At 61.1% G+C, this 14,103-nt stretch overlaps 1 protein-coding gene across 1 annotated transcript; it reads left to right on the top strand.

Annotated features, from left to right (window-relative positions):
- Positions 1 to 3,022: 3,022 nt before the first annotated feature.
- Positions 3,023 to 8,975, top strand: LRRC75B (leucine rich repeat containing 75B). Its single transcript, XM_062182327.1, is given in 6 exon segments — positions 3,023 to 3,316; positions 5,442 to 5,462; positions 5,464 to 5,571; positions 6,952 to 7,067; positions 8,326 to 8,540; positions 8,543 to 8,975. Coding segments are annotated over 6 exon segments (972 nt in total). The 3' UTR covers positions 8,761 to 8,975.
- The last annotated feature ends 5,128 nt before the right edge of the window (positions 8,976 to 14,103 follow it).

Here is a 14,103-nt window from a genome sequence, read left to right as displayed (position 1 = left end):
ACCCCACTCCCCACAGGCCCCTCCTCTCACCTGCCGGCTCCCAGTCACGGGTCCCAGCCCAATGTTCACATGCAAATCAGAGCCTGCCCTCCCTCCCACCCCTGCTGAAAACCTTTCGAAGGCCCCTTGGCCCTGTGGATGAATTCTTGCTTTGTCCATGCCTGCCCCTTGCTCCGCGCCCAGTGCTCCCGCCTGCACTTTGCGCAGAATTTTGTCGTGCCCTGAAGCATGGCCCCCTCCTCCTTCACCCCCCCATCCCAGCCCCACCTCTGAGTCTGCCGCCCCCTCCTCTAAGCATCTGCAGTATCAGTGGTGCCCCAGTAATCGGCGCTGAGTGGGCAGACGCTGGAGGGCTGGGCGGGCTCCGGAGAAAGCAGGAGATGACTCGCTAAAGTGAAGAGGGCTCGCGTCCCTGCAATGCCGCTGGCTGTTTCCTCGGATGCCTTTGCCAGACTGAGGCTTTGCAGAGGCCCCTGTCCTGGGCTGAACAGGGTCCCCACCCTCAACATCCCTACGCACTGGGAGGCTCAGAATGGGACCTCACTCGGAGAGAGTCTTCGCAGAAGTTAGCAGAGATGAGCTCATGCTGGGTTACGGTGGGTCTGAGAGCCCTTAACCAGTGGCCCCACAAGGAGGTCGTGGGAAGACGGCCATAGGCACACGGAGAAGACGGCCACGTGACCACGATGGCCACATCGGGGGTGGGACAACTGCAAGCCAAGGAGTGCCCGGGGTGGCCAGGAGCCACCAGGAAGGACCTCCTGCACCAGCGCGGGGAGAGAACCATTTCCGCCATTGCAGAGCCTTCCAGCTTGTGGTAACTTCCCATGGCAGTCACCGGAAACCAATACAGCTTCCTCCTTGCCTGCGCCTGCGCACCCAACAAGCGGCAGCCCAGGACAGATCCAGGTCCTAAGCTGTGCTCTCCGGCGGTTCCCAGCCACCCCCGTAGGACAAGCTCAGGGAAACCTTTGCCTTCGTAGAATCTCCATCTGTCTCACTCCTCCCAGCCGAAGGTGGGGTGGGTCCAGTTCCTGCCCAGGCAGCTGGGTCGCTTGGACCTTGGTTCTCCATGGGTGGCCAAGGGCTGGGGACACTAAACGCGTGGCTGTCACCCCTCTTTGGCTCCTAGAAAGTCCACGTGGCCTAGTATTAGGCTACTTCTAAATGTTTGTGGGAAAATCAAAGCAAATGAAAAGATAAATTTATTTTGGGTGCAAAAAAATAGTTGTTTTTTTTTTTTTTTAAAATGCATGCATAGTTGTGTCTATGTTTGTTTTGTGCATGAAAGTGTCCATGAAACTTCCAAGGACCTCACGTGGGCCTCCATCGTGGCCTGGCCGGGGCAGGGGGGTCTGATTGTCTCCTCTCTCTGATCTCTGCCTGCCCCCCTCTCCAACTTTGCTACTTCACTGGTTCCCTGAAGGACCCAGGACAACTGCCACAGTAGCCCTGGGCGCTGAGAAGGCAACACTGTGGACACACAGTCTCCACACACACACACACACACACACAGCTGTAATGCCCAGGACAGCTCCAAGGGGGAGGGGCCAGCAGCCGTGGGGGAGGGGCTACAGGCTCCTCCCCCCACCACCAGGAGACAGCTCTGCTTCTGGGGGCTCCTGTGCACACCTGGGCCAGGCCAGAAATGGTCCCCAAGAGCCGACTCACCCCAGACCCTCCCCACAGCAGGCAGAGGGAGGCCCATGCAGGGATAAGCACCCAGACACCCAGACACCCCACCCCTCCCTCCTTTCCTGGAAAAATGTCCTCGCAGGCAGGGACACGGGAGCGGGTGGGGGGACAGGGCTGGGGGGCAGCAGCGTCCCCTGCTTTCAACAGGACTCTGGGAACTCCACCCCCTCCCGCACGCCACTGCCTGCCATTGTCCCCTTCGTGACACCCCGGCTCAGCCTGCGCACCCCTCCCCTCCCCACACCTTCTCCGTCTGTCTTCCATAGTCCAGGCCTGGCCCAGCCTCTGGAAAGATGCGGTCAGGCCCTGGGAGGCGCCCAGCTCGGGGCTGCAGCCCTGAGTATGCAGGGGTCAGGAGGAGGAGGGCTTACCGGGCTGCCAGCTCTGGGCAGGGGGTCGGCGAGGTCCCTGGAGCCACTGGGGCCGGAGCTTAGCGCTCAGTCAGTTCAGCCACAGACGCTTGGCCCTGAGGGAGGGCAGCCCAGGCAGTCATGCAGGTTTGCCAGGGAGGAAACCTGCGGTGCCAAGGTGGCCTCAGGACAATGCTGGCTGCAGGGGGAAGGGAGGGCGTGGAGGCCACTGGGTCAGGCTGGCACATACCAGGGACAGGTGTAACAAGGGGTGGGGGAGTCAAGGGGGCACCCATTCCAGGGCCCCTGCCTGCATTTAACCCCATGCGGTCTCCTAATCCCCCAGCAGGCTCTGGTTAACCTACAGGAAGGAGAGCCTGCCACCCCTCACTGTATATGCCCACGGCAGTCACTCACTCCTGTGTGCTCACCCTGCACACTGGCCCAGCCAGGAACCACCCTAGCCTTGTAGCGTGCACACATGGTCCCTGCTGGTGTGACTAGGGACCAGAGCCCAGTGCCCCACCCACCATATACACACACCTCCAGAGCCAGGGGAGGGCAGGGGGCTGCACAAGGAGCCCCGTGTGCTGGGGACTCCCCTCACACAGGTCCATGGCTCCAACCTGGTCCCTAGTGGAGCCAGAGAGCCACACCCTGGCCATGGCCTGCACTTCTTCCCCTTGTTAGGCAGGAAGACAGGCGCAAAGGGCTCAAGGTTAACACCCGCAATCCCCTTTATCTCCCACAGGGGGCTGGCTCCACCCAGCCAAGCAGGGAGTAGTGGCAGAGAGTGGACAGGTCAGCTAACTGTCCACTGTGTGTGTGTGTTGGGGGGTGCTCTCCGAAAGTTTCAAGGCCACGGAGGAGCTGCCTAGCCCTGGGCCAGATCTGGCCGGACTCTGGGCCCTCGCGACACAACTCCAGAGCCAGGTCCGACGCGGCGAGCCCAGTGCCACACCGAGTCCCCCTCGCCCATGCGTGCGCTCCGCCTGCGGACGCGGCGCTGCCCACTGGGCACATCCCCGCCCGGGCGGGAGCGGGGCGGGGCCGGGGCGGGGCGCAGGCAGCCCGGCCTCCAGCCAGCCGGGTGCCTGTGCTGCGCGGCGGTCCTGGGGGCCCGTCTGGGCCGGAGGGCCGGGCACGAGGCGGGCTGGGAGGCAGGGGCGGCGGCGGGCGCAGGGCCCGCACCCTACAAGCGCGAGATCCAGTCCACGCTCTGGGAGCGGCGGCCCGAGCGCGCCGGGCAGCTGCAGCGCCTCCTGCGCCAGGCGAGAGAAGGAGCGGGCCGGCTCCGGCTGGCGGCGGGAGGGCCATGGGGGGTGGAGGGTCCTGGGCTGCGGGCTGCGGGCTCTGGCCCCGGGGTGGCGGGTCGCAGGGCCTGGGGCTATTGTCTGGGCGACAGGGAGGCCACCGGCGGCGGCGTCATCGGGGGGCCCGCGAGTGTGACCCGGGCTCTGGGGAGGGAGGTCGGTTGTGTGTGTTGAGGGTGCCCCCAGCCCGGCGCTAAGAGCCCGGATTCAGGCCTTGGTCATGGAGGAGCGCGGGGCTGGGGTGGGGGCCGGATCACCTTGTATTGGCTCTCGGTGGGAGACAGCAGTTTAGGAGGGAGGCAGGCACAGGCTGCAGACTGCTGCAGACCCTGGGGGTCTGACCTGCAGGTGCACCCTCACCAGGGCACCGTCACTGCAGCCCAGAGGGAGCCGCGGCACCCTTCACCTGTCCTAACATTCAGGGTGTGCCCACTGGGTACATGCGCTGCGCACCTGTCCATCACAGCACACAGCAGGTGTCGGGGGGGGGGGGTGTTCTGGTCCCACACACCCGAGCCCTGGATTGCCCTAGGAGACACGAGTGCTTTAGTTCCAGGGTCACCAGTGTCACTTCAGGGCCAGCTACTTTCCCCTTTACTCCTGTCCCCACCTTCCTGGGGTAGTAGCCACCTCCCTGCCCCTCCCCCACCCTGTGAACTGAAATCAGCTGTGCAGGTGTTTGGCCTGCAAGAAGGTGAAATGAGGGAGACAGGTGTGGACAGAAACGTTGAGTCCAAGCCCCAGAGAGGAAAGTGAGGTGGCAGGGCAGCAGCTGGGGCTACAGCGCAGCCCCCTGGCCCACTCCCGCTCCCACTCCTGCTTCTGCCCCGGCCCTGCTCGGGCCCCAGGTTTCTTTGCTCTAGGCCCAGCTGTCTGGAAAGGTAGAGCCGGCCCTTTTAGAGGAGCTGTCCAGACCAGCGGAAGACTGGCAGGCTATGGTCTGGGGCCAGTCTGGGGCCCTGTCTGGGTTGGCCCAGGCTCTCCTTCCTCCCCCTGGGTCCTCCCCAGCTGGCATCTGTGACTCAAACCGTGTTGGAAAAGCAAATAGCAGAACTGCCTGAATCAGCCAGATTACACAGACAGCGTAGGCTGTCTCGGGGTGCATGGCGCCTGGAGTCCAAGGCAGCCTCTGGGCGTTTGCACTGGGAGACGTGGTGGGGGCAGGGAGAAGAGCCTTCAGAGACCAGAGGTTGGCCTGTCCTGCCCCATAACTCCGCAGGGACCCCACGGCTGCAGCCCTGTCTGGCCTGCCTCTCTGTGCCCAGGTCCTGCCCCATCAGCTGTCAGTGTGTCCCTGAAATGGGCCCTTCTGGAAGTGTGTTCAGCCCCACCCCAAGCAATGGGAGTAGACCTCTGGTGGAGGGGGCACTGGACAGGGCGGGGCTGGGAGGGGAGGTGGTGGGCTGGGAAGGGCTCCCTCTGTGGACAGGCGTGGGGACTGCTGAGACTCATGCAGGCTCTGATGCCGATCAAGGTCAAGTTCGTCTGTGTTTCATGGAGCTGGCTGGGGCTGCCGTGGGGAGGATGCAGGCATAGGGCTGAGAACCCCTAGAAATGGCTCCTGAAGGATGAGGCCAGAACCTTGGCAGGGGCAGTGGGGAGGGTGAAGGTGTGGGGGGAGAGGATGCAGGAAGGGTGCTGGGTGCCTCCTGGGATGCTGGGCATGGTGCTGGTGCCCTACTCCGAGCTGGGGCACAGGCTACAAGGCTGCCTTTGGATATCTGAGCTGGGAGAGGTCCGTGCCATAGTCTGCAGCCCCAGAGACCATGGTGGGGAGGGAGGCAAAGAAAATTCTGGGGGTGTTGAGGAGGAGTGGGCAGTGGCATATGGGGGCCATTAGGGGGCAGGAGCCCCCCCAAAGAATCCCCCCAACAAGTACCAATCCCAGATAAGGCCAGAACAGGACACTTTACCTCGGAGACTAAACCAGGACTCCCAGTGTTCCGCCCCTTTCGTCACCTAAAGGGTCCACCTGCCCCTGGACAGCTGTCCCATCACCGCCCAGCAGGGGCGCTCCAGCAAGCCTCAGGGAGCGACATGGAGAGATGGGAAGGGGACCCGCAACTACGTTCAGCACCTGCAGGACCTGGGCCTCGGGGGGGACCCTCTTCACCCATATCCTCTACAGAAACGGGACTCTCTTTACCCTGGTGGACCCCATCTCCCATGACCTGCTGGTCAACCTGGCTCAGGCGCTGCAGTGCCCCAAGAAGGTGAGGCCAGCAGGCCCAGGGGTGCAGGCTAGGAGCCTGGATCCTCACGGCCTCTCCCTGTGTCCTGCTGCCGGCTTCAGTGCATTAGGCCGGCCGGCAGCCAGAGCAAACGCAAGCTGTGGCTTGTCCAGCCTTGAAAGTCACACACGGTTGGCTAGACTTGTTTCCTGGGTGACAGCAGAAGGCACACTTAGATTCTGCAGGACCTGGGCTATCCTGACAAATGCACGCACAGAGCTGGACTCCCAGGCTCTGAGCTCCTGAATCAGAAGAAAGAAGCCCTAGGAGGGAGTCCCTGGCCCCGTGTGGATACCTGAAGGAACAGGTGCTCACTGACCCCCTGCCCCACCCGCCTGCCTGCCTGGCTGCTCGGCAGCTTGGGCCACAGCAGGTGCCTCCTCATGCCCAGTGGAATCTGCCACCTGCAGCCTGTGCTCCCACAGCCGCCCCGAGCCCCATCCTCATGGCACCTGCCAAGGTCCCTGCCAGTACGGACACAGCCTTGGCCTGGGTGGCAGTGGCCAGCTACCAGCCCCGGGCCCTAGTAGAGGAATGTCCACGACAGACCTGCCAGCTCTGACCCCTTCCGTCTGCATGCAGTCGCACCGAGGGCCATCACAGTAACCACCAGGGCCTGCTGCGCTGCGTGTGTGTGCTGCTGGGACTGTTCACAGGAGGGGACTGCGTCAAGGATCGTTCCGCAGAATGGAGCGGGCTCGTGGCAGCTTTGTGCCACGCGCACCTGGTGTTCCGCCCGAGCTGGGCCTCTACGAGGGCCCGGTTAGAGGCGAGAGAGAACAGGTGGCAGAGCTGTCACACATGAACCCCCACCCCACCCCCACCCCTGCCAGCCCTGTCTGCCCGGACCCAGGCCCCATGGGCACAGTGTAGCTCCGAGAACGAGAGGAAGAAGAACATGCTGACCTGGCTCGTTGCTACGGCCTGGGATTGGCGGCAGTGGAGCCGGGCTCCCTCGAGGGGCCTGGTCCGGCTTCTCCCCACCGCTGTGGCAAGTGCCCCCCCCTTGCGGGGGGGTGTGTATGGAGAGTGGGCGGGCAGCCGGCCGATAGCCTGAGTCGCTGGCCCTTGGCCCGAGGACAGGGAACAAAGGCCCATTGTCCCGGCTTCCTCCCGCAGGGCACCGCGGGCCTTGGCCCAGTCTGTCCATCTCCCGGCGGGCAGCCAGCCTCCTATGGCTTCATGCCCGCTCACAGCCAGGGAGGGAGTGGGCAGCTTAGAGGCCCGTGGTGCGTGGCCATGAACATTCACACACTCGGCCAGCCAGGTCCCTCGCCCCGAGGCCCAGAGCGGACGGGAGGGGCTCAGGCTCATCTGTACCTGCTTGGCCCCCACTCCCCGCTTCTGCAGACCCTGCCCCAGGACCGTGAGCTGTGGAAATCTTTGGACAGGATCTGCCGGCAGCTCATCTACCACCTCACCCCTCACTCCAAGCGGCAGCGAGGGGCCAGCCTAGCCCAGAGGAAGGCACAGAGCTGGTAAGAACCCAAGCTTCGGGACCCCCACCAGGCTGACACCTGCACTGTTCTCACCCTGGAGCCTGGTGCCAGTCGGGCCCCACAGCGGCAGGCGCCCTACCTCTAGCTGAGCTCCCCACGGGGCTTCCTTGCCCCACCCCAGGACAGCGCCCCCTCCTGCCCTGGGCTCGTCCCTCAATCCATGCACCCCCTTGGGCCTGAGGAGACCTCAGCAGGTGCCAGATAAATCTTCACCACAGAGAAGAGGGAGTGGTGAATTCTGGGTCCTGATACCCATTTTACAGGGAAAAAGCCTGAGGCTGGGAGAGGCAGAGAGTTGCCCGAGGCTGCACCTGATCCCAATTTTCCTGCTGCTCTTTGGGAATCCTTGGCCCACGCTAGCCCGACCCTATGGCTCACTCTGCTGCACATCCCCCTTTGCAGTCACTCTGTCACAGCTTTGGCCTGGAACTGGCCGCAGGCACCGAGGCCCTGGGGGTGGGGGGTGGGGGCAGAGCTACAGCTGGGAGCTTCTCCCAGGCATGTCTCCGTTTGTCCCCGCCCATCCCACCTTGAGCCTGGTGGCCTGCACTGACCTGGGAGTCCACAGGGGCTGTACCCTTTATGGCGGCGTTGGGGAGAGGGAGCTGCAGGTGAACTCAGTGCTCTCAGTGCTCCCCACCCCCACAGCTTAATGGGCTGTATTCAAATGACAGGAAAGAGAAGTGAAGTATGTGAAGGGGACATGGGGTCTAAGCATCCCTTTCAGCTTGGAATACCACTTTGCACGCTACCACCCCAGAGCCCCCCATACCTCCCTGCTCAGTCCCCTGGACCTGTCTCCTCTCTAGCCAACACCAGGAACCAGACCTCTCTCCTCTGTGGCGTGTGCGGCCCTGGAAGTTATTTCAGCTCCTTGAGCATCGGTTGGCTCCTCTGTAAAATGGGTTTATCATTCCCACCCCCACGGTGTGGGCATAAAAGTGAGCGGGGGGGGGGGGGAGGAAGAAACAGAACAGGTGTAGCCTGTACTGGGCACACACGTTTTTCTAATAACCTGTGTGTTTGAGCCTGTCTGCTTTGCACCAAAGGGCAATCAATCAGAGGCTCACTGGCCATGGCTACCCACTTAGAAAGTGGCCGCTGGACAGAACCTGCCTTTGCGTGGCCGTTGGAACCCAGCCCTGGGCTGCCTCCTGTCTGTGGTTGGTGGGGAGCTGCCTGGCCCTGAGCCCCAGGCCCTTGCTCAGCCCCTCCCCGCCTGCCCCCCCCCCCCCAGCTTCAAGAAGACCCCGCCAGCTGCAGGGGAGACTGTGTACGTTCTAGCATCCTGCTGTCGGCGCACGACCCTGGGCAGCCACGGCGCTGGGATGGCAGTGCTGGACCTCAGCTTCACAGAACTGAGTGATGAGCTGCTGTGCCTGCCTCTCCCAGCAGGCAACTGGCTGACGCGAGCCACTGCCCGCCAGCTCACCGAGGGTACAGCCAAGTTCCCCGGGTAGACCTGGATAACAATATGGACGTGGCCTCCCTGTCCCAGCCCCTACTGGTTGGCCTGTGCCAGTGGCTGAGCCAGCGCACCTTACTCCCCATCGACTACGAGGGCCTGGACCTGGAGCCGGGGGTTGAGGGGGTGCTGAGACCAGAGCTACCACTCTGGGGCTCTGCAGTGGTGGAGCCGGGGCCTGAGCCCCAGGCCTGCTGTGCCAGGTGACCCGCCGTCTGCCTGGGTCACTGCCGATGACCGATGCTCTCAAGCGCATAGGACAGTGGATGACGGAGGCCTGGGAGGCCCCCGCCCCCAACCAGGCCCCCAGAGAGCCAGTGCAAATGGTCCTCCTGGGATTAAGGGGACAGAAGAAGAATGGGCGCTCCCAGCAGGAAGGGTGCCGGCACTCAGGTCAGACCTCCCAATAAAAGGGTGATGCCTCCCCCATGCCCCGTCTCAGCCTCTCTGCATCGTGGATCCGTGGCCGCCAAGTTCCAGCCCTCGATGCTGCTGTGGTGGGGAGAAGGGATGGCCCCCACCTACCCCAACCCTCTCCAGCTGCTTCCTGGGGCTGAGCCCCTTTGGAGACCCACCAGGGGCAATGCTACAGCAGACTCGGATGGGGACAGGGTGCTGCCCATCACCCCCAGGACCCTGGCCTCCTACTACCCCCACCCCCTGGGGCCAAGCTGTCTGCTCTTGGTCTGTGGATAAGTCTGCAAGGTTCAGAAATGCATCAGGCCAGAGCCAGAGCTGGATGTTGGGGGAGGGGTCCCATTATGGGGGACCCCAAGAGCAGGCAGGCATGGGGTGTAGGTGGCCATAGCCAGCAGCAGGGCACCCTGGGGTACAGCAGTCACAGGACTGTCCCCAGTAGGGGGGGACCGTCCCTTCCCCCCCCAGCAGCAAGGGGGCAGCCCCCACCAGAAGCTCAGTGGCACGGTCACCCTGGGGAGCTGGAGTTGAGCCCAGCGAGGAAGCCGTCAGGGCAGGGAAGAAAGGAAACTAGAGGTAGGGTCTGGGGACAGTGGGACCCTGTTGGATAGAGAGACCCAGCGGCAGAGGGAGGCCCCAGGGCCCAGGAGAAAGGCAGGGGTCCCCTGGGCCCATGTGCCCCAGACACACAGGGGTCTCTGAGTCACAGGATACTTTGGGGCAGAAGGGAGGGGGCCGAGAGGGCAAGGACAGGATGGTGTGCAGTCCCAGGACCCAGAGTGGGGTGGGGAGGACTAAGGTCTCACGGCGCGAGGCGACTCCTTGTCTGGAGGCCGTGGGAAGGGAACAGAGCACACTCGGGTCAGCCCGGCTCTGCTCCAGGCTTGCGGGGGATCTGGCCCGGCCTTTCCCCTCTCTCAGGTCTCTCCTTTTACCCCTCCATTAAACAGGGCTTGCTGGCCATGGTCCCTTCCAGCATTTGAGGCTCCATCCCGGGGTGCCTGGCCCCCGCCTCGCCCAGCCCTCCTCATTTTAAAGATCTGGTCCTGCCCAGCGGCTTGGAAGCCAAGGAAGCATTTCTCTGGGTCCCCAGCCCAGGAATTGGGGGGTGCTCGCTCCCCAGACTGAGGCAGGGCAGGGCAGAGGGTGGAGAGTGGACGGGGCCCGTGGAGAGGCAAAGGATGGGAAAGCCAGCCATGGGCCCAAGGCAAGCTGATAAAGATGTCACGCCCGCAGCTTACCCTACTTGTTAGAGAAATGCCAGACCCTCCGCATTCCTCCTGCCCTCCTCTCTGCCTGCCTGCCTGCCTACGGCTGGCCCACAGCCAGCCCGCAGACCTTCAGATGTCACCGCTCAGAGAGATCTCCTACCAGGACGGCGCCCGAGGACCTGGGCCGGCTGTTCCAGGCGAGCTCCGGGAGAACCCAGGTGGCAGCAGATGGCCTCAGCGTCTGCCTTCTGAACGCAGCCACGCGATGCGGCCGGAGCCAGCTCCGGGGGTTGTGGGGAGGGTCGACCCCAGGGCCGTGCGGGTGTCCACAGCCCCTTCCTCACATCCAGGCCTCCCCCCCCCCCACACCAGCAAGGTCACCCTTCGGCCAGGGACACTGAGCTACAGGAAGTGGAGACCCGTGCCTTGTGCAGCAGTTTGTAAACAGTAGGCGTTTATTTGGCTCTTGGTTCTGGAGCTGGGAAGTTCAAGATCGCAGGGCGCGCATCTGGTGAGGGCCTCCTTGCGCGTCGTCACCGGCCTGGTGCTGGGCGTCCTGTGGTGCGGGGCGGGGCTGAGCTCTCTTGGGTCACAGACCCATTCTTTCGATGGTGACATTGATCCCTGCAGGGGCCTAATGGCTTCTTCATGCACCCACCTCCCAGCACTGCTGCCAACACGTGAGGTCTGGGGGACAGGGCCACAGGAAGGAGGGAGCCCTGGGAGGCCCTGACACTCACTGGCAGCGTGGTCCTCCTCTTGGGATCTGGCTACACAAGGCCCCTCCTGATCGCGGGGCCTGGGGCACCTGCTGTGTGTGGGGCATGGGGCCTCTACCCAGGGCTCTCTGGGTGGCAGTGGCAACAGCCCAAGGCCTCAGGAACAGGCAGAACTGAAGCCATTTATGTATTTAACAAGTACTTCTGGGCTTAGATACTGCTTCTCATGGCTTTGCCTGCCTTTCATTCTCTTTGTACTTTTTTTTTTTTTTTTTTTAAGATTTTATTATTTGTTTGAGAGGTAGAATTACAGACAGTGAGAGGGAGAGACAGAGAGAAAGGTCTTCCTTCTGCTGGTTCACTCCCTAAATGGCTGCAATGGCCAGAACTGAGCTGATCCGAAGCCAGGAGCCAGGAGCTTCTTTCTGGTCTCCCTCGTGGGTGCAGGGGCCCAAAGACTTGGGCCATCTTCTACTGCTTTCCCAGGCCATAGTAGAGAGCTGGATTGGAAAAGGAGGAGCTGGGACTCAAATCATAGCCAGAACTGGAGGATTAACCTACTTCGCCACAGCACCAGCCCCCTTTTTTTTTTTTTTTTAAGATTTATTTATTTGAGAGGCAGCGTTACAGAGAAGGAGAGACAGAGAGAAAGGTCTTCCATCATCTGGTTCACTCCCCCGATTGCCTCAACGGCTGGAGCTGAACCAATCCTAAGCAAGGAGCCAGGAGCTTCTTCCGGGTCTCCCACGTGGGTGCAGGGGCCCAAGGACCTGGGCCATCTTCTACTGCTTTCTCAGGCCACAGCAGAGAGCTGGATCGGAAGAGGAGCAGTCGGGACATGCACCAGCGCCCAGATAGGATGCCGGCGCTGCAGGCCGAGGCTTCGCCCACTGCACCACAGCACTGACTCGGATAAAATGACGTTCTGTCCACTGATTCACTCCCCAGCTGCCCACCATAGCCAGCTGTGGGCCAGACTGAAGTCAGGAACTGAGAACTCCATCCAGGGCTCCCACGTGGGTGGCAGAGGCCCAACCACTTGAGCCGTTATCTGCTGCCTGCCTGATGCGCATTTGCAGGGAGCTGGAATCAGGAGCAGAGTGGACTTGAACCCAGGCCCCCCCTCGGTATCCTAAGTGCTGTCTTGACTGCTAGGCCTGTTATGCATTTCTGTTAGTCCGTCCCAAAACACACCAAACGCCGGGGTAAGGGAAAAGGTTTACTGGGGAAAACACAGACTGGAGGGAAGGGGTGAAGAAGGAAAAGGAGAGTAAGAGAGAAAGAGGAGAAAGGAGAGGAGAGAGGGGAGTGAGAGAGAAGAGGAGGCTAGAGAGAGTGAGCAGGAGAGAAGAGAGAAGCCAAGAGAGCCACGTGTTCAGGAACAGGTCCTTTTAAAACTTTGCCGGAGGGCGGGCAGGAAAGCAGGAGCAGCGAATCTCATTAGGATGGGGGTGGAGCTTGACACTGGTGGTTGGGCCTTGTGGCCACCTGGCTTTCAGCAATGGTGGAGGGAGCCAGGGCATAGGATGTAAATCAGAGTGTAGATCGCACCATAGATAAGACAGTGCCATTTTCCTAACAAGGCCAAACACCCACGCCTTTACATTTTTAAAAAATTTTTAATTTTTTTTTTTAATTCAAGAGGCAAAGAAACAGAAGACAGAGCTCCCAGCTCTAGTTCACTCCCCAGATGCCCCCTGCTGAGGCTGAGCCAGGGGTGAAGCTGGGGCCAAGGACTCAATCCAGATCTCTCACATGGGTGCCAGGAACTCACTACTTGAGCCGTTACTGCTAAGATCTGCACTGCCAGGAAGCTGGAATCAGAAGCCAGAGCTGGGAATCCAACCCAGGCCCTCTGATGTGGGTTGGAGGCATCTTCATTGCTAGGTTAAATACTCACTCCTTGCCTCCTGCAGCACTGGCATCCCATATGGACGCCGGTTAGAGTCCTGGCTGCTCCACTTCCGATCTGTCTCTCTGCTATGGCCTGGGAAAGCAGTAGAAGATGGTCCAAGTCCTTGGGCCCCTGCACCCGCATGGGAGACCTGGAGGAAGCTCCTGGCTCGATGGGCACAGCTCTGGCCGTTGTGGCCATTTGGGGACTGAACGAGCAGTTAGAAGATCTCTGTCTCTCTTTCTGCCTCTTGGTAATTCTGCCTTTCAAATAAACAAATACATCTTTAAAAAAATACTTCTTTATTTTTTCCTCTGGCTGTTTTTGTTTTGTTTTGTTTTTGAAAAGCAAAGTGAGAGAGAGAGGAAGAGGAGGGCGGAAAAGCCCGGGGGGGGGGGGGAGGTTGCATCTACCTATTCACCCCTCAAATGGCTGCAACAGGCTTGGCTGGAACAAGCCAAAGCCAGAAGCCAGGAACTGCACATGCGTCTCCCCGCGTGGTGAGAGGAACCCAGGCACTTGGGCCATCCTTTGCTGCTTTAGCAGGTGCATTCTTAGCAGGCAGCTAGACCGGAAGCAGCAGAGCAGCCAGGACCGGAACAGGAACTCCAGGATGCGATGCTGGTGTCCCGTGGGGCAGCTTAACCCGCTCTGCCTACCGCTGACTTTTTTTTTTTTTTTAAGATTTATTTATTTGAAAAGCAGAGTGACAGAGAGAGAGAGAGAGAGAGAGGGAGAGATAATATTTTTCTCTTCACCACTAGTTCTGAGTTATGCACGTCTTGGTGTCATGTTCTTCGTTTCTAACATTTGGAGTTCATCAAGTTTCTTAGATGTTTGAGTTTATGATTTTTTTTTTTTTTTTGACAGGCAGAGTGGACAGTGAGAGAGAGAGAGACAGAGAGAAAGGTCTTCCTTTTTGCCGTTGGTTCACCCCTCCAATGGCCGCTGTGGCCGGCACATCGCGCTGATCCGAAGGCAGGAGCCAGGTGCTTCTCCTGGTCTCCCATGGGGTGCAGGGCCCAAGCACTTGGGCCATCCTCCACTGCACTCCCGGGCCATAGCAGAGAGCTGGCCTGGAAGAGGGGCAACCGGGACAGAAACCGGCGCCCCGACCTAGCCTGTTGAGCCACGGCGCCGGCCCAAGTTTATGATTTTTTTAAAAAATATGTATTTTTGGCCAGTGCCGTGGCTCAACAGGCTAATCCTCTGCCTTGTGGCGCCGGCACACCGGGTTCTAGTCCCGGTTGGGGCGCCAGATTCTGTCCCGGTTGCCCCTCTTCCAGGCCAGCTCTCTGCTATGGCCCGG

Source organism: Lepus europaeus, chromosome 23, assembly GCF_033115175.1.
Source record: "Lepus europaeus isolate LE1 chromosome 23, mLepTim1.pri, whole genome shotgun sequence".
NCBI lineage: Eukaryota > Metazoa > Chordata > Mammalia > Lagomorpha > Leporidae > Lepus > Lepus europaeus.
Note: the sequence above shows the minus strand (reverse complement) of the source record. Positions and strands in the feature narration are given on the sequence as shown.